This window comes from Theobroma cacao, chromosome 10 (genome assembly GCF_053813885.1).
Source record: "Theobroma cacao isolate CCN51 chromosome 10, ASM5381388v1, whole genome shotgun sequence".
Lineage (NCBI taxonomy): Eukaryota > Viridiplantae > Streptophyta > Magnoliopsida > Malvales > Malvaceae > Theobroma > Theobroma cacao.
This window is the reverse complement of record NC_142648.1, coordinates 1,364,866-1,385,187: the sequence shown is the minus strand read 5'-3', so window position 1 is coordinate 1,385,187 and position 20,322 is coordinate 1,364,866. Positions and strand designations below refer to the sequence as shown.

The 20,322-nt window shown below is 34.3% G+C and overlaps 4 protein-coding genes across 4 annotated transcripts; 1 reads left to right on the top strand and 3 right to left on the bottom strand.

The window, feature by feature from the left end:
- Positions 1-770: 770 nt before the first annotated feature.
- LOC18585943 (flocculation protein) lies at positions 771-5,913 on the bottom strand. Its single transcript, XM_018129375.2, has 4 exons — positions 5,245-5,913; positions 4,966-5,081; positions 2,489-2,732; positions 771-2,317 (listed from the first exon to the last, which is right to left on the bottom strand). The coding sequence occupies exons 1-4, from the start codon at positions 5,629-5,631 to the stop codon at positions 953-955; spliced, it is 2,112 nt and encodes a 703-aa protein (XP_017984864.2). The 5' UTR covers positions 5,632-5,913; the 3' UTR covers positions 771-952.
- Positions 5,914-7,225: 1,312 nt separating this feature from the next.
- LOC18585942 (Microsomal signal peptidase 25 kDa subunit (SPC25)) lies at positions 7,226-9,972 on the bottom strand. Its single transcript, XM_007009027.3, has 5 exons — positions 9,786-9,972; positions 9,507-9,658; positions 8,658-8,739; positions 7,622-7,764; positions 7,226-7,531 (listed from the first exon to the last, which is right to left on the bottom strand). The coding sequence occupies exons 1-5, from the start codon at positions 9,885-9,887 to the stop codon at positions 7,435-7,437; spliced, it is 576 nt and encodes a 191-aa protein (XP_007009089.1). The 5' UTR covers positions 9,888-9,972; the 3' UTR covers positions 7,226-7,434.
- Positions 9,973-10,449: 477 nt separating this feature from the next.
- On the bottom strand, positions 10,450-14,858 carry PXN (Mitochondrial substrate carrier family protein). The gene is made up of 11 exons (XM_007009026.3): positions 14,569-14,858; positions 14,383-14,460; positions 13,959-14,033; positions 13,100-13,230; positions 12,854-12,908; positions 12,318-12,428; positions 11,846-11,914; positions 11,671-11,778; positions 11,477-11,545; positions 11,174-11,228; positions 10,450-10,867 (listed from the first exon to the last, which is right to left on the bottom strand). The coding sequence occupies exons 1-11, from the start codon at positions 14,647-14,649 to the stop codon at positions 10,674-10,676; spliced, it is 1,026 nt and encodes a 341-aa protein (XP_007009088.1). The 5' UTR covers positions 14,650-14,858; the 3' UTR covers positions 10,450-10,673.
- Positions 14,859-18,752: 3,894 nt separating this feature from the next.
- LOC18585939 (Calcium-dependent lipid-binding (CaLB domain) family protein) lies at positions 18,753-20,023 on the top strand. The gene has a single exon (XM_018129392.2). The coding sequence runs from the start codon at positions 18,874-18,876 to the stop codon at positions 19,819-19,821; it is 948 nt and encodes a 315-aa protein (XP_017984881.1). The 5' UTR covers positions 18,753-18,873; the 3' UTR covers positions 19,822-20,023.
- Positions 20,024-20,322: the final 299 nt, after the last annotated feature.

Here is a 20,322-nt window from a genome sequence, read left to right as displayed (position 1 = left end):
GGATATCTTACCCTTAATAAATAAGGCACCTTCCTTTTTTCATGTCCCAAAATCTATTCCCCTTTTTGGGGTTTGAATAAGCTAAGAAAATAAATAGCTTCCCATTTTTTTTCTTTTGGTAAGATCCTTTTAGTCAATCAAAACTAATGAATGAATAAGCTTTCACCATTTAAGAACCCAAGGTCTTCTCAGGCCATGGCACTGGCAGACAGGCAGGTTAACCATAAGGGACCCTACCAACCCAAAATCCTTGTATTTTACTCCGCCCAAAGGTTGTGCCTGCCAGGCAAAGAGAGAGACATTGACGGAACACAGCCTAGGGACGCTTTAGTTGGGTACACATTTATGAGCTTGGGCAGCAATTTTTATTAGCATTAACTGATTTATATCCTATTTTCAATTGTGTGAATTGAATAAAGATGATCGACATGTTTATAACGTTAATTGTATTATTAACAATATCGTAATCTGTATGTAACGGTAATTGTATTATTAACAATATCCTAATCTGAAAATATTTTCTGTACTATTATACAAAAATATTACTAAATATAATAAGATAAATGAACGGTGACAATCATGTAGAGATGGCCACACCGATTAATAGAATAGTTTGAAGAATTGACGGGTTTTTTTTTTTCTTTATTAAGATAAAATTTGAATGAAATATATTCCTTATTAATTTCGTTCAAATTTTAACCGTATATTAATAAATAAAAATATTTAGAATAATTTTTTAAAAAAATTATGGCTGAATTACGAAAACACCCTCAACTAATAATGAAACTTATTCCAACAAAATGAGAACTACAAAGAAAACAAATTCCCCCGAATGGGGTAAAGATTGGGGACTAATTACAATTAAAATTAACGAAACCGCAGATTCATATCTACAATTTTCGTTCAAGGAACAAAAAGATCTACAACAGGAAACAAAAACATCGATCATCGATTAATCGCTAGTTCCTTCCTCTCTCGTGTCGGTAAGTTTGGCCCCATCTCTGTCTGAACAAGATTCATCCGAACCGCTAGATCCCACCTGCTTCGAGTCAGGATTGTCGCAGCCGCTGCTACAATGTTTTACAAAACAATCTCCCATGGAGCTTGCAGAGAGTGTAACGAAAGTCATGGCAGCAATGCCATCTGTTATAGCGCTGATGTCTCTAGTTCCACTGTACAGGCCCCTGCTTCCAGCGACAAGGATACCTTTGTTCTCATCAGCATTGGTCAGAACTGCTGGAAATACATCGATCAACGGAGGGTTGTTCTGAGTTGAACCACTAATGAGCAGCCGGAGAGTTTCTCTGGCACCCTTTTCCACCATGGAATCGGTATCGGGTAACAATGGGTTCACGAGTTTAGGATGCAGTGGAGAAATTGTGGTTGAAATCGTGGGACCAGCACTAACCAAGTAACCTTGTCCTGAAGAGCAAACATCAATGACTGGAATATGAACAATGGGATCACAAATCAAAGGTGTGAAGGTGGGAATTTGCTGTGAACTTGCCATTGGCAATCGGACCAATGGTTCTGGGAGGAAAGCTGGAAAGTCCAATGACGGAACATCAGCCAGATCAAGAGGTGGTGTTGGTTTCAACAAGCTGGAAGCACCATTTGCTGGCAATATTGAAGAAAGTGGTGGAAGCTTAAGAGATTCAATTGATGAGGTTGGGAACTCCGCAGCAGCTGAGTGTTGCAGAGTTGATGATCCTGGGGGGCACCAACAATAATGGGGAGAAAAAAGAGGTGGTCCTAAGGAGGAAACTTGAGATACAGAACTTAAGGTTGGTGGAACAGCAAGTTTTCCAAGTGATTCCAACAAGTTTGGAGTGAATGGACAACTCTTGACATCAGGAAGCTTGTCATTTTCAGCTTGATTGCAACTTAAAGAATCATGTGTAATAGGTGAAGCAGTTGTAAGGCTCTCACTTACTGAAAGATGGTTATCCCCACGCCTTCGTATCTTATCCCTGGCAGTGCTCCTCAGTGAAGACAAATTTCGGGCCAAACCCTCTTTGAAAGAACTTGATCTTGGACTTAAGCTACCTTGATGAAGTGAATTCACCTTGAGTACTTGGCTGCTAGAGTGGCGGGATCGCAAAGATTTTGATGTTGTCGATGAAGATTGTCCATTGTGCACATCAATGGTGTCAAGTAGAGTATTAGGTGAACGCGAACCCGAACAACTTGCTTGTGTGTTACTCACTGCTGATCCTAGAAGATAGGCACGAAGCTGAACTGCAAAGCAGCCTAGTCGTGACTCGCTGATTCCAGTTAATTCAGCAATAGATGGTTTTCTTTTGATTAAATCCTTCATCTAGCAGGTAAAGAAAACATAATATTTATTAGTGAGAGAATTAAGAGTTGAATATCGATTGCTGAGGTGCTAGACTGGTCTAAAGAGATGATTTAAGAAAATTCAAATTCTTTGTAGGTATGCACATGTGCACTTGCACAGGACAATTATTAATGAGAAAATCATGATTACCTTTGAAAGCAATTCAACACCCAAGAGCTTTGACTTCTCTGAGCACCAATAGTAAAAAACTTTGCCATCTGGTATCTTCACAAGGAAAGATCGTCCAGAATTGTCTGCTGGGATCTCATTGATGGAAACACCAGGACACTGAAGTTTGCAACTTAAGGTAAACAGTTGTTCTGTTTGACCATTATCCCCGACAAACAAAAGGCGCAAGTCAGATGTTGGCAAGAGTGTAAGACTTAAATTTCCCCTGTGTCAATTAAAAAAGATTGAAAAACAGTTTAGACTAAGTAAATAGGGCAATTGCAAGAACATATAAACAGCAATGAAAGAAGATTAAGTTATTAGCAAAAACATCAAATGTGTTACATTACACCTTGCATGTGGCATGCTGTGTGATTCAGCAGTTTAAATCTTCCAAAGAAAGCCCTAGCGGGAATTCTAAAAGGAACAAGACCGAATAAAGTCATAGCATAGATCACCTAATAAGATCTAAATAAAAGGCAAAAGGAAAAACAGAGGTTTTGTAAGGACTGTTATTATTATGGATGTTAAGAGGAGGCTGAGAGCTTAATGGTAATGAATTTGTTGTGTCTGCAGCTAGCAAATAGATAAGTATCGCTGCAACTACGAAGCCTGAATAACAAGATAATAACAAATCGCTAATAGAAATTCAGTAGTATCTATCTCAAGAATCACATGATTCACAGAGTACCATCTGCCATGAACATTGACCATGTAAAACTTAATATTTAGTTTCTTTTCTTAGAAAGAATTCAACAAACCAACAATAAGATGCTGGTGCTCAACACTTTAATGTCCACTAAAGACCCAGTCTTACAACTTATATATTTTCCGATCATATCTTTTCAAGTATTCAGCAATTCAAAAACAATCTGGTAACCACGTAACCATCTTACAAACTTCTTTAACACAAACATGGACAAAAAACTGGACAGCTATAAGAGGTTATTATATATCCCCTTCCAGAATTTGATCAAATTCATGACTATAAAACAACATCAAACAAAACAATGAATGGCATTTATCTAGCAAAAGAATAACCATGAGGTATAAGAATGATATGGAAAACATACAGTTCAGGTTTCAACAAAGTCTACAGAAAAATAAAGATTTTTGATAATGACAAAGCAGCATAACTGTAATTCATACAATATCATCAGCACTCAATCCTACTTATAATTGATTTATTGAATATCAACCCTATATATCCACAAAACAGCAGCAACAAACTATATAATATAGGAGATGAAACTACCTTTACTTCCTCATAATTCAGAGATCATTATAGAATACGCCCACTTTACCTACAAGTCAAAAGATATATTTATTTGGAAGCATGAACATTTATCACCAACAACAAACTAAAATAGAACCCTGTAATTTCTACCAACTATTAACCACTAAATATACACCTTCCATTGAAATTATATGTGTAGGGTAAACCTGGTACTAAAGGACAAATTCTAACACATTAAATCCATTCTAGTAGTTGTTAAAGCAAAGCACTATAAAATCCATTACCTAGACTAATGCATCACAAAAATAAACCAATAAAAACAGGTCACTATGATTAAGAAATAATCCAACACTGACAGTGTACAATGGCAGAAAAGTAAATTGAAGCTCATTGATTCTTATTAAACACTTCGGTAACTTGACCAAGCCCAAAGATCAAATAAAAGAATCAGTACTCAGAGTTTTAGCAGAGTAAAATGAAAAAATGCAAAAAAAAAAAAAAAAAAAGCCACTGGCAAACGTCAGCACATATTAGCATATGAAAATACATGCCATGCAAACTTACAGAAGTAAACATGTGTGACATACTGCAAAAGACCAGAACATTTCTAAATCATGTATATTTTTAAACCAGCTGCCTGCATGGGATATTAAAAGCATTACCGTATAACATAATACAGTCAACTAATATCATCTTAATTCCCAAATGGAGACAGCAGAGGGAAAAAAGAGATGTACTAATCCAAGATAAATTGTGCCAAAATGCAATATGATTAATGAGTATGAAAAAACAAGCAAATAAGAAGGCCATTTAATGGCATGTTTAATGAATATGAATAATCGATCCAAAACTAAAGAAAAGAAATGGGCATTTCTTATTGTAACCATATCTATAATTGGTCTTTAAGTTTTTCAAACCAAGCATCAGCTACCTGATCTGATAATTCCAAAATTGAGTGAAGAAATCAACCATAAAGGTTAGAAAGAGCTGACGGTAATGATTGTATAAATTGTCAACACTTAAGCATATGGCTGTGTGACAATATGTTATATAATAACAACAAAATAAATAAATGATAATCATTTGCAACAAAATACGATATCATGCATCGCTGCATAAATAGATTGTAAATGCAGAGTTCACATAATTGCACCAAGGCAGATTCAGAACAGATGAATATAAGATAAACCAGAGACTCCGATATCAATATGAATTCAATTACCTTATAGCAGTAGGGCAAAAATGAGTCCCTTGTTTGTTAATCTTCCCAACTCGAATTGAAACCAAAGGTATGCAAAAACACCTCGCCAGCATACCAACTTCCGATGGCTCAAAGTGCTGAAAATTTTATTGAAACAAATAAAATTAAACACAAAAGGTATAAAGTTCTACCAAGTTTTCATCTTAGAATTCGATTAATATGGGAAAAACTGAACTTCAAATTATATCCTAAAAATTTCAAACAATTACACCAGTTGAAATTCCAGACTATCAAAAATACCTGACTCAAATGAGCTAACAATCGATCCTCGGCAAGGCCGTTTGAAACGTTGACTTTCAACAAAGGCTTTAACCTTTCGTCGGTTCGACAGGCGCCGATTACTTGCATATCTAAAGCTTGCAACCATTGCAGAACCCTATCTTCTCGATCGCTCTGTTGAAGCAACAAATCTCCGTCGTTTTCCTCAACGAATATGTTGGTTAATCGTTCCGTGAGTCCGATTTCATTCCTTATCTCACCAATTTGTCTCGAGGTTGTTCCAGATCCAACGCTAGAGGTCTCAACAACGCCGTTCATTGACGACGACGCGTCCGATGAATCGAACGATTCGTCACCGTTTTGATCCACGTGATCGTCAACAAATTCTCGGTTTCTTGAATTAGACATCCTTTGAGTTTGAATAAAATTTTCACAAAAAGAAACAAAAAAAGCCCTACAAAATCAGTTTCTTTCAAATTCTTCGATCTACCAAAGAAATTTGGCTTGATTAAAGACGTGAAGATCGAGGAGATCTAATAGCCAGTTTTCAATGAAGGGGCTTTAGAGAGAGAAAGAGAGGGGCAAATTTTAGAGAGAGAATAAATATCTGCTCCACAAAAGAATTTGTGTAAACGAAGAGAGATAAGGAAAAAACCCTGGAGTCGGTTATATGAAAGAGAAAAAAATAAGAAAAATAAGAAAAACCTGGCGGACGTCAAGGTGCTTTACAAACTACGGTTAATTGTTGTCCGTGTTGAGGTCCGTGCTTTGATTGATTAGTTAAAGCCCCAAGTCATCGTTCATTTTTCCCCCCCTTAGTTGTGGGCCCCACTTGAATGGAAAATGCCACGTCAGGGCGGTGACAATGAAAGACTGACTTGTTAGTGACTTCCTGTATGTGGACTGAGAAAAAGAAAATTGTTCCGAAGGAAAAAATAATAAATAGGGGCATGGAAAGGGACAGGTGTATAATCAACAGGGAATATTCGTTGCTTGAAGAGAGAACATTCAAATATAAGGTACAGACCAAAAATAATTAAAAAGTAAGGTCATCGATGGATTTTAATGCATACTTAAATTTATAAACGTAAATGTTACGTATTTTGTAAAATTAAATTTTTTAAAAAAATAATATTATGATAAAATATAAAAAATCATGAATTTCAATGAAAAATAATTGTTAAAGATTCTCATGTAAAATAATCGAATAAATAAAAAAATAACTTAAACATTTATACATGAACACTGTATATCTCACCTCGAGTTAATGACTTGTGACATATGCATTTGCCAGAGCATTGAAGTCATCTTGTTTTGAGTTTGAGCCTTTGTCAAATTGCCATGATGGCGATGACTCATACTTAGTGGGATTTGAAATTAATTATAAGATTCATTTTAGACAATTCAGTGCAACATTTAGGTAACCGTCCACGAAGTTCAATTATTTTTTTATTACAAAAAATAAAATATCAATTAAATAGAACTTTTTTTATATATTTGAAAGAGATTCAAATTTTATTCTTTCTGAGAGAAAAATTATACAATGATCAATGAATCAAATTATCTCACTCAAATTGTAATTGAGCTGAAATTCTTCCAATAAAAGGTCAAAATTTTCCCTTCTAGCCCTCCGGTTTAGCTTTGTGCCGAATCCGATATACGGGCAAAAATAAATAAAAAAAAGGTTCATACATTTTATATATAAATCATGTATTCTTTTATACTTAAAACATGATTTACTTATTTATAGCAATTTAAAATAAAATAAGTATCAAAACAAATAAGCAAATCAATTAGTCATGCCGTATGAAACATGGAAATAAATGTCTAAGTACTACCTCTTGGCTGTCATTAAGAACTGCATCTGTTTGGCAGTAGCGGGGCTACGAAAGCAACAGAAATCTGCAGTTGACAGCCAAAGCTGGTCCTACTGGCAATTAAACTAGGGAACAGATGATAGTTACTTGCAATTATAATCACTATATCTATAACAATAAAAAGCTAAAGATGCCAAATCTTTTCATTTAGCAGAAATTCGCTTTTGACTTACGATGTACATTGTCTTCTAATTTTCAGGCAAAGTTGATTGTTTTAGTTCGAAAATTTCAACACGAGACCAATAATTCTAGAGAATATCTATATCAAAGTCACAACATGACCAGAATTTACTGTCTAACCAGTAACCTATCAAAGCAAGCTTTGCTGTCTAGATCACTTCTTTTTCTTTGGTTCGGCTGCATAATCATTTATAAGTGCTTCAACATCTTTCCAGAATAGGCCCTCCACCAATACTCCATCCTTGGTAAACCTGCAATATTTTCAGAATTTAAGGGGCTGTATGTAGCTGTGCAAACATGAGCGTGAAGAGCGAGAGAAGGGAGAAGGAAACAGGAGATACCACTGGGTAACACTTTTGGTAAACTCTACTGGTCTCCCTGCAGATATTGACTTGGGATCTGCACTTGCTATACTAAGTGTATAGAGATCAGAGAATCTAGGCAACTTTGAGGAGACCACCAAACCGGTGCTGGTGACAGATCCCTGCAAACATGAAATCAATACTTAGTGTAGGAAACAACACACACAGGGCGTTGTGCGCAAGCAAATATGAAGGGCATTTTAGGTATTTAAAAAACTAGGTCCATTGGTTAGGGTGGATTTTATCTTTTAATATTGAAAGTTCCCTTTAGCCAAAGGCACACAAAAAGCATATGCCCACACTATGTACGACATTTTTTAAAGACCATAGAAGTTAGGCAATAATAGAAATTTGTGTACGTTGAGTTTGTACAAGAAATATAATTACCTTGGGCAATATTCAAGAGTCTAGGTATCTATTGGGATGCTAGGCATTATTCCACATCATTACTCTAAGCATAAAGCATTTGTAGACTAAAGAAGGGCAACATTGCAAAAAGTTAAGGATGAAATGTAACGGTTTCACTATAAAGAACACACAATAAAAGTAGATAAAGTCATTAAACTATTTCATCTTTTTTTATGGAAGAAACTTTTATAAGCAATATGGCAGTAGAATGAAAAGCATAGAACTGAGCTAATGATGGACAAAAAACAAAACATGCATAAGAATTAAGTTGCTCTCCTTCAATTTCGTGTATGATGCAAATACTTTCTAACTTTCTAATAGAAACTTGGCCTCAATGTAAGATGACAGAAAATTGGCATTAAAAACTGCCAAACTCAAGCCTATATCATCATGCCAACAAGATAAAATAGAGTTTGATGGTAATCTTGAGAATCAGTAACCATGCAAATGTTGAGGAAAGTTCCACATCATGGGCTTACGCACATCAAGACCCAAGTCCAAACTAATCACACAAAAAGATAATCTCAGCTTAAAGGGGAAAAAAATCAATGCATAGCACAAGATATTAACATAACGAAATGTTTGATTAGAAAGCAAAGGAACTTACAGCAGGAGGATAAGTGAATAGAATTGCATTCTTTTCCTTTGTGTAGATGATCAATTGGAGTAATCCATTGAAAACTATATACTTGCCAGAGTCAAGGATCAAAGAAACATGAAAGTAACATAAAAAAATGACACAATTTGGTTGCCAAGAAAAGCATGGGAAAAAAGGAAATCAAGATGGAATTTTTCAACCATCTTGTCTTAGTAGTACATACACTCTGACCATATGGTTTCAGGCACTAAGCATTAGAAACCAAAATGAAAAGTTTGTCATCCTTTTGGTCTCTATTCAAAGGTTAAGACAAAGAAGCCAAGACGCTAAATTAAGGTCAAATGTGAGGTGAAAATTTCTTCCTCAAAACCCTAATCACCAGAAATAGTTTTCACAGTATAGTTGGGAATTTCCAACAAAATTTAGTTTCACAAGGCAAAATTTCATATGAACAGAACAAAAACAAATACTTAGATGTTAGAACATATGTGAGACTAGGATTGGTTGTTGCTCTGACTACTCTCTTTTACTTCTAGAAGTAAAAATTACAATAGAAATACTATATCTTAACATAATAACCACAATTTTAACATTTCAACTCATTGTGAATAACAAAGAACGTGATTTCACCTTCATATGGATCAACTATGTATAGATATGTATTACATTTTATCCGTTTGCTCATTTCAATAAATATGATTTCTCATATTACACTTTGCTTTTAAAGTAACAAACCAAACAGAACCTAAACTGGTTTCTTCCCAGTTTATCATCACAATTTCAATTCAATTCAGAGTAAACCAAAACATTCCTCAATAAACATCAAATTCTAATAAAAACAAATGATAAAAAGGATATAATACGATGCAGCCGATGAGGAAATCACGGTTCTCAGGGAACTTCTTCTTGTAAAATTGAGCGAAGAGAGCGATTACAATTATAATCGTTCCAAGCAGTAATCTGACATTGCTCATCCTCACATCTTCAACATATCCACGACTCGTAACAATCTAGTTAAAAATCCAAAATAAATTTTTGAAAAATAGAGATAATTATTCAAAAATTCAGCTGTAATTGTGAAGATTAACGGATCTAGGGTTGTTTTGATTCTTTTTTTTTATTTTCAAATTTTTTTACCTCAGAGACGGATTCGTCGAGGATGTGTTTGATGGAGTGGTGATCTAAGAGATTCGCCTTCTTCGCGTTTTTGGTTCCCGTCTCTGCCTTCTTTTCTTGCATTTTTGGTTTTCTTGGGTATGGAAATGGCGCTGCCGGTAAGTTTGAGACGAGAGAAGGAAGACAGAGGGCTGCGAAGTGTAGCAATCAAGTCAAGGTTTATAAGTTTGACGTTACGAAGGACCGGAACGGTGTCGTTTCTTGGTCAGCCCACTGGGCATTTTCTTTATTTTTCATTTTTAGTCAATAATTCGTTCTAATAAGAAGTTAAATCTTTCCATATTAAAAATTGAAAATTTTAAATTAAAACTTTCATATTTAATTTTTTGTAGAAAGAATTAAGGTAAAATTATAATTCAGATAAGGTGTTTTGAGAAAACAAAAATTCTCGTTTATAGACGAGAAGACTATATTATATGATATATTCCATACTATTTCTTATAATATAGATGCGGTTTATTCACGAGATGTTCCCGAAACGAAAGATGAATAAAGAAAAAGAGACGGTACAAGCGTCTATCATTTCCCATCGATATTTCTTCTCGGCCCAATATGAAAGAAAAGAAAATAGGTTAATTCTTCAGCTAAACCAAAAATTGAGCCATGGACCATTTTACACAGAAAATTCAAGGAATAAGAGGGTCCTAAAGGATAAATTTTTGAACTGTATATAGAACCATATATTAATTCATTTCAATAATTAATCTTTTTATATATCCCTTTTATTTCAAGGTACATGCCTGTTAATGCTATAATCCAATTTGAATATTTTGGACCAACACAACTCACTAGTGTTTGAAATAAATAGGAGTTGGAGGGCCAGGTGGGAGAGAGCGCGGCAAGTTTCAGTCAAGGAGGCTTGGATTTCACGGTGTTGATGCCGCCCTTTATAAGCAACAGTCGAGCACCCCTGACGAGTTCCTCTTTAACCATGAACAGTACAGCAGCAGCTAGAACACTTTGTGCGATTTTCGTCCTCATACCTTTGTAAAAGCCAGAGAAGCCTTCGTAGCGGATCATCTTCAGAATAGCATCCAGAGTCCCTATATTGATGCACATGATGGGAATAGAACAAATTAATTCAAAGAATAGAAGAAACACAAAACAAGCAGAATTTGCATTCATCGAAACCCTGCTATAGAATTAGCCTTGATCCTCTACATGATCTCATCATCCTGTTTCATTTTCCAACAGAAACAATGCCAAGGCAACAACCTTACAGGTTGCCTGTATTAAGTGTCATTCACCAGGCAATATCATCAATAAAATAGCATAGTTAAAGAACCTGGAGTTTTGAGGTAATAGTGAAAACATTCATATCATGTGAACTTCACCATATTGATTCATACCTTTGTAATGATGCCTTCTGTCCCCAGTTGTAACTTGCTTTGCTTGAAGTCTCGACTGTAAAGGCAACAAGGAGATGGATAAGACATTGAATCATTTTTCGAGAGATAAATATAAGGTTATCATGACCAATGCAAGGGCCATGGTTCAGAGTTATGATTTTGGCAGGCCATAGGATTTTTCTTTTTTGCTAGTCTTATAATACTCGTAACCCTTCATCCAATTTCGATTGATTCATGATGGTTCCGAACAAGTTGTTTTTTTATCTAAAAAAAATGCACTTCTACATGTCATATGGTCCATACCTTTACAACAAGAACAGGATATGTCACAGCAGTAGCTCCAAGTTTTGCCAAAGCTCCAAGAAGAAATATCTAGCATAATTAGACAACTCACTCAGAGATTAAAACTAGAGAAAGAAAAGACATTTACAAGGAACACTGACATAAGAAGATGACATAATTATTAGTAAAGTAAGAGAGATGAACTCAGAGCCAACCTCCAAAGCAGTTATTCCATTGTTTCCCTTCTTACGAAGAGATCGTCTTTTCTTCAGCTTCTTCAACATCGTTTCATACAGCATAAATTGTATAGAAGGATTGCTCACCTGTGAGTAACAGCAGGAACAATCAGTGATACTCCCTTAGCAGATGTAATAGTCACTTCTCACATACCATGATCAATGATGGGAATACACCTTTCCAGAAGCCCCAAAATCCAGCTTCATCATAGACCTCTTGAATCTGTAAGTATTCCATAACCAAAAAAATGTAACAAAAAATCTTGCATTTTGGTTGACATCAACAATGAAACAAAATTTCAAAGTAATTAATCCAAATCTTTGAGATATTTATGAGTATTGACCATGAAAACATAATGAACAAATCTTCCTGTCCAAACAATAAGAACATTCTGATGATATAATATGACAAATATTTTCACTGCATTCCAACTTCATACACATTAGTCTCAAGCAATCAATTCGGCAATCACCGATTTACTCTCAGACCTTAAGTTCTTAACTACACTCACTACAAATTACAATGTTAATTCTAAAATAGTATTTCCACTGGAGAGAACTTGTATGAGCTTTAATGCCTTTAGTTAAATACATAAGAACCATATAAAACAAGCAACTGTGCTCACCGCATGGCTAGTTCCATAAGGAAGAGGCTCAATGACAGAAAGCACTGTTTCCTCCACAGCAGTAGTTGTCGACCTATTAGAATGGTCTTTCTTTAAGATTTTTTTGTGAGTCTGCAGCACAATAGTTGTTTGATTAATTATGAACAAAAATGTAAACTGAAAAAGAAATAGGTGCCTTCAAATTGCAGTGCATAATTCAAAACTTTAAAGATGTACAAATCTTTATGTGTGATCTAAAACAAAAGTGCAGATGCTAAGCAATAACAAATGTTAAGCATACTGATCAAGAACATGTAATTACACCCAAGGGGCCATATTACTTGACCCTATTCTCTCAAGGTATAATTCTAGCCTGGGAATCTAGAATAATTAGAGAATTAAGCCATTGGCCTAGATCCAAAGCACCCCACTTATGTAATAGATATTTAGGTATAAATTTCTTCATGGACTGTGCTAAGAATGCATATATTAAAATTCTTTCTTTCTTTCTATGTTTTACAGCAAGAAGCTTTCTGCAATGCATATTTGCTTTTTACCTGCATGCGTGTCACAATAACCCAAATGGGGGTCGTCAACAGCACATTTACACACCTACACAGAGAAATGATTAAGCATAGTTTAGCTCACAGGTATACGGGGAAGAAAAATTTAGTACTGCAATTGTAGATATCATATATAAGAAATTTACACAATTGCTTCACAGTTTATGACAAAGCTTTCAAAAAGTTTATAACAAGCAACCAGATTTGACGCAACACTAAAGAAAAATAAAACTAAATTACCCAGATAAAGCAGCTACAATAAGTGACGAAAGCACCCCTACTGATCCATCACCAATCCCCTTTTTCTGGCGTTCGAGTGCTGTAGCTTCAGCTTTGTTCCTGAATATTTGATAGAAATAGTAATAAACACCCTGTACCATAGAAATAGTAAGTATTTATAAATCCATAAAATCTAAACAAATAGAATGGTGCAAATTTACACTGTCACTTTACAGATAGAGAAATCAGTTTATCTAAACTAAAAGCATGCAATCCACTCTACAGCTAGACGAGTAAGAAAGTCCAGTTCACGAAACAATCTATAGAAGAATGTAATTAAGCAACAAAAATAACTATATGGAAACTATCCTCCAAAGAGGTCCCAAGATAGAGATCAGGAATTCTATTTAGCTCAATAGCATCTTCAAATCAATAAGGACATATGAACCCTAACTTTTATGGTAATTAATCTCAATACTAACTTCAGTTTGGATTTTATATAGTATTCAGCATATTGAACTCTTATAAATATTAACAAAACTAAAGAGTGCAGAAAATTTCTAAAAAAAAATCTGGGAAAATAACCAACTTTCCTTGGTTTCAATGCAAAACTAAATCATAACATGCGAAATTCAGTTCATTTCAAGTATTCTTAAGTTCACAAATCCACTTATCTTTTCTCCCATCACACTCTTGGCAACCAAACAAAGCAATAAAACAGTACTCAAACAACAAGCAACAAAAAAAAAAAAAACTTCTCAGCATTATTTCTTTAATATTTACTTTCATTTTTTTTTCCACTTAACACTTTCCTAGTACTCTAGCCAAAGCAATATAATAAAAAAAAAAACATTTGTGCTAGAAATCTAAAAGGTCTCACCTGAGATGCAGCTGTACCAACTAAAGATGGGGTTAAGCCTCCATACAAACGTTCCCATCCTTCTTGATTTACAACCTACTCACCAAGTAAGCAAAGCAATTTCAAGACTAAACACAAAAATTAATACAACTCAGTACGATTGTTGCTTTTACTAGTTTTTCACAAAAACTTGCTCAAAAGCAAAAACACAACCATAATTAATTGAAAATGAACAAATAACTAAGATACAACAACAATTTTAGCGTAATTTTTAGTAGCATTATTTGTTTTTCTATCCAAATTCAAACGGTACCTAACTCAAAAGGCTCAAAAATTGAACTCCGTCAACATAATCCGTTAAATGTTCAGAACCTTCCGTTAACTATAACGTGAAACCATAATCTAACCAAAAATTGAAAAGAAAAAAGGAAAAAAAAAAAAAGACCTGGGACATTTGTTGAATGGTTCCGAGTTTCCGTTTCTCTTTCTTGAGATCACGTTCTGTTTGTTGACGAGTATTTACCTGTTAGATCAAAGCAAAAGCAGAACAGAAATATTTACATAAAAAAATAAAGAAAAATAAAAAGGAAATAAAAGAAAAGAAACAGAAACAGAAAAAAGAGAATCGTACAGTTTGAAGAGGATACGTGATGAGCTGAGCTATGATCCCTCCACCGGCTCCCGCCAATCCATTAATCAAAGCGTCCGACATCGTTTTCGCTCCCTACTTTCCCGAGAAAATCTGGTGTTCGGATTTTAAGAAAAAGCAGAGAAAAAGAGAATAAAAAAGAGATCTAAACAAAGCTATCTCTGACTTTGGCTAAAGCGAAGGAAGCGTATTAAGACATTTTGCGGGGAGATGGGGACCTTCCCGTTTGGTTTTTGGTTCCTAGTTGTTCCGTTTAAGAAAGAAAATGAAAGGGAACGAAGAGTGTAATAACTGCCAAGTGTTATAAACAAAAAAATATTATAACATCGAGTCGATAAAACAATTTAATTTCATTTAAGTGTAATATGTCTACCCATACTATTTTAAGATGGAGTAATGTTAACGAAACTAATGAATTTTTTTTCTTGATTTTGATGAGAACAATATGTAAATATAAAATTTATTTTGAAATTTGGTAAACCAAACAATATTAAAGTGATATTTAAATAAATATTTGCAAGTATTTATTTAATAAAAATAAATGTTGAAGACACGTGTTAAAAGGATATTTATAGAAAAGTTTTTATAAATAATGTATTAATTTTTTTTAATTGACAAGAATAGTGTATTAAATGAAAAATATAATTTCAATTAAAGTTAAAATGCTAAATAAATGAGTGAATTGTTTTATATATATTTTAAAAAATCATCATTTTATTGTATCTAAATAAATTCATTTTTTATATATTTTTATCTAGATAAACATTTATATTGATAAAAAGATGTTATTTGGCACATATGACCTTATTATCGGCTAGCATTCTCTGCACTTATGATAAATGACACGACTTTTTTAACATGACCAAATTGACTAATTGTAGTAATTATGTCTTAAAAGAAAATTGTTCTTGCTCTATTAATCTCGTTATTTAAGAAAATCTACAAAAAAATAACTATCATTTTTTGTACTCAAATAAGTTCATATTTTATTATTTTTATTCTAATAAAAATTTATGTAGATAAAAAAAAATGATACATGACATACATAATCTTAATAATTGTTAATCTTAACTAGTATCTTTTACTCTCGAGATAGATAACATGATTTTTTTAACATGATAAATTGAATGTTTATAATGATCATGTGTTAAAAAAGAAATATTTTTCTCATTCAACCTATCTCGTCATTTAAAAAAATCAAGTCAACATTCACATTTAATGATATATTTTTATTGACATAGTCCTAAAGCTATAGGATATACCATATAGCATCTAGTGACCTTAAATATTAATATAGATTATCACTTACACTTAGTAGGAATTTGTGTTTTCATTTTCTATCCTTTGTACTTCATGCACCCCAAATTAAATGCCAGTTAGGTGTCGTCCGCCTCTTTTAAAGCCAATTTGACCAATCTGTCCTCCGTTGTTTGATTTAACTACAGAATTGTCCTCATCGGGAGGTGTGCTGAGTTTGTTGAAATAGATAGTGCATCGGAGTACAATACTTAAAAATTAAAAATAATTTATAATATTATTATTTCAATTATTTTAATATATTTATTTTCCACAAAATTAGTTGCTAGTATTGTTTAACAAATAAAATTTAGTTATTCAAGTAAATTATGCCTAATAAGAATTTCCAATTAATATTTATTAGACATAATATTTCAAAAAAAATTAAACTATTTAAAAAAATTCAAATAACCTTTTAATTTTTGTTACGTTCAATTAAGTTTTTATATTTTTATTTTATATCAAATAAATTTTTATATTTTTATTTTAAATTAAATAAAATTTTATGATTAATGATTAATTTATTTATAATATCACTTATCATTTTATATCACCTGAAGTTGATGTGATATTCTGACATGTTATAATTGATAATAATAGGATATATCGACATATCATAATTAATGATAACGTAACATGATGGTATAATATAAATATATAATCATATAAAAATTTTTATCTTTCACATTAATGTAATGTAATTGTCACAAAAGGTATATTGATTAATGACAATTAACTAATTATTAATCATAAGAGTTAATATAATAATTTGATAAAAAAATAATGACTTATTTAAATTTACTTTAATAGATCAATAGCTTTTTCGAGCATTGTCTCTATTTATTATTACTAATATTAAGTATCAAAAGAAACCCTAATCATAGACAAATATTAAAGACTAATTATAAGCACTTATTAAGATGTTATTTAGAGAATATCATTACAATTAATATATTGCCTATATTTGAATTTGGCAAGAATAATGTATTAAATACAACAAAAATATTTTTTTAAATAAAATTTCTACAAACTTTATCTAGTAATAATAATTAATAGACCTTTAAGCAAATTCTAATCAAATCTAAACTCTATAAAGAGACATCTTTTTCCACCCAAACTATTTTTAGTGACCTTTATACTATTAACTAGCCAAGCCAACCTCCTCTGTGTTCCCCTTTGCTTCTTCGACTCTTTATTTTTCTCAAGTCAGAGATCATGGTGGAATCAAGCCAGAACCTATGGGTAATTTTCTTCTAAATAATATTTTCCATCTTGTTTTTTCTTTTATTACTATACAAAAATTATCGATAAATTTCTTTGATTAACTGAATAGCAAAAATACTTCAATGGCGGAGCCATAAATTTTTCCGATTAATTGACTAGCAAAAGTAATTCAATGCTGGAGTTGCCCGTTATTCTCAATTTTTAATTTTGATTTATTATTATTATATGTATAAAACTTAAGATATATAATATGATTTTTTTATAATTATCTTTTAGTCACTTTTATGGTAAAATTCTCAATCTAGTATTAACTTGTGAATGGCAGACTCCTTAATTATGATTACTTTTAACTATCTTTATTACAAAATTTTAAATCCGAAATCAGACTTATGAGTCTAAACCTTATTTGAATAAGACTTCAAATTTTACTTTTTTTTAATCAATAAAGTTAATTATTATATCAAATAATAATTTTTTTTTTTTTGTGTAGATTGGCAGGGAGAACAGAGTTGAACAGGTTAAAAGATTATATCCTCCTAGTTTTATCAGAAATTTCAGAAAAGAAGAGCCGGATGTTAAACGAGACTACATTCTGATACTAATCATTCACAGTACGGAAGGCATCGACCCACCAAGCCAGTACCCTGGTGTGACCAGTAGGAACTACCGAGTCTTCGCAAGTATCCAGCCTGGAACCCAATACCTGACAGAAGAAGCTGGAGGGTACCCGGACGTGATATGGAACGAACGGTTCGACATCCCACTGAAAAACCGTGTGCCCCTGCAATCCAATTTCTTGAGCCTGGAAGTCATCAGGGTGCCGTCTAAATGTGATCCCGGGCCTTCCAGGGGCGTGGTCGTGGTGGGCAGAGCCAAGGTGCCCTTCCCTAAAGAAATAGGGAAAAGACAATGCAATAGACTCGGACTCGCCAGGTTCGTTGAAGGTGCAGTTCTGGGTGAAGGGCATATTACAGTTTCTATGATATTAGTGGAAAATTTAAGGCACACCGCTGAACTTGTTGGTAATTAGGAGTTTATGTTATAGAACTAGACTAATACTTTCTTTCTTCTTTGGACGTGACTCAATTTAATTTCAATGAGTTTATGTATTTTAAGAGAGACTAATCTTTATTTGATTAAATGATAAATCAATGTTATATATGAGTATTTTTTGGAGCCGACAAAATCACGGATACTGTAATTTGGCCTTTCAATATCTTATAGGTGTAAGCTTGCATTATTTTATTGTAATTTGTGCTATATTTTATTGTAATTTTAGCATATATATATCAATAATCCAACAGACTATCAAAGGGTGTTGATAGAAAATTGTCTTATACTTATGTTTAAAAAACACCCATAGTGTCAAGTTGCTAATTATATTAAGTAATCAAATTCAAAGAAATCTTAGATTTAAGAAAGGTGTGGACAATAAACGAAAAAATATATATGCTTTGGATGCTTTAAAAACTATTCTTCTTGTCCTTGCATAGGAGAATGTATGCTTTGATGTTAAACAAAAGAATAAGATAAATCATCAAATAAAAAGAAAAAGATCGTACTGAACCAATGACATTTCGCCACGTCCCCTTCCAAGCCCCGCGAAATTCAACAATAAGCAAGGTTAAAACCGTCATTTCATTACTATCACACTTTTCTCCTCTTCCCAAGCAACCGTCTCCCCCACTCTCCGCATTCTCTCCATCAAAAAACAATCCAGCTATCCTGCGCACCCCTTTACCCGTTGCACGTTAACATCTCGCAGCCATGGCCGCTTCCTCTCGACCGCCGCCACCAAGGCTACTCGACCTCGATCTCACGATCGTCTCAGCCAAGCATCTGAAAAACGTCAACTGGCGAAACGGCGATCTCAAGCCCTACGCAGTCTTCTGGGTCAATCCGGACCGACGTCTCTCGACCCGCTCAGACGATTCCGGTTCAACTCGACCGGTCTGGAACGAGCGTTTTACCCTTCCCCTCGCTGTCCCTCTGTACGACGCCGTTCTTACCCTCGAGATCTTCCACTCCAAGCCTTCGGAAACTCCGAAGCCTCTTGTCGGAACCCTCCGGGTTGAACTCAAAGAATTACCCGACCCGGAAGACGGTTCTAAGATCCGGACCTTTTCTGTCCTCCGACCATCTGGTCGTCCCCAAGGCAAGATTCGGGTGAAACTCGGCATCCGCGAACGTCCACTTGCTCCACCTCACGATTACCATTTTGCCCCTCCTAGCTATTATTACACAAATACCCCTCCTCCACCAAGGTACTCGCCCTACGTTTCTCTTCCCCCGCCGCCTCCTCCACAGGCAGCCTCTCCTCCTCCTCCCCCGCCGCCACCTCAACCGTCAGCCTCTCCTCCTCCTCCACCGTCGTACTCCTCCATCCCGGACGCTTACTCTCCCTATTTCTCCAGCCACTACTATTCCTCTCCGCCACCGCCCATGCCTCCACGCCCCTTCTTCGAACGGTCTTACGGCTACGGCACCCCATCGGCTCCAGTAGATTACTCTCCGTACGATTGGAAGCCTAGAGGAGGCTCCAAAATAGGTCTCGGGACCGGATTAGCTGTTGGAGCAGTCGCGGGGGCTTTAGGTGGACTGGCATTGGAAGAAGGATTGAAATACGAAGAAGACAAGATTGGTGAAAGAGTGGAGCAAGACGTGGCGTCAAAGGAGAGGGATGATTACAGTGATTATCATCGTCCGGATTATTGATCGGTTTTTATATGATATGATGATGCTCATGGCGTATAATTATAAATACTTATGTAAATAATTGTGATCTGATGGGTTTGGGTTTTTAATGGTTGGGATAAAAATCAGCAGAGAAAAAGAGTGAGTGGAGAATAACTCTTTAATGCTTTTTATGTGCTAATTTCTTCTGCTTCGAGAATAAATTGTTAGTGTTTAATTATAAGTTTTAACTTTTGTTGTTCCGTTTATGTTGAATCTTCGCATTTTGTGTGTTGATTGTAGATTGTTTTCTGAGTTACTGTATATAATGCTAGCTGATTAACTTGAAAATTAGGATTAACACTGGCCATGTCGAGCTGGGTTGGTTCAGAAACGCTTGCATTCTTGTGTCTTTGCCTGATGAAGCTCGAAAGACTTTGCATTGTTTATGTTAAACCGAATCGAAATATAAGATCATGTAGAATACCATTTTGATGTGAATTTTTTTTTTTTGTATTTTTTTTATTTTAAGTTTATGTTGAT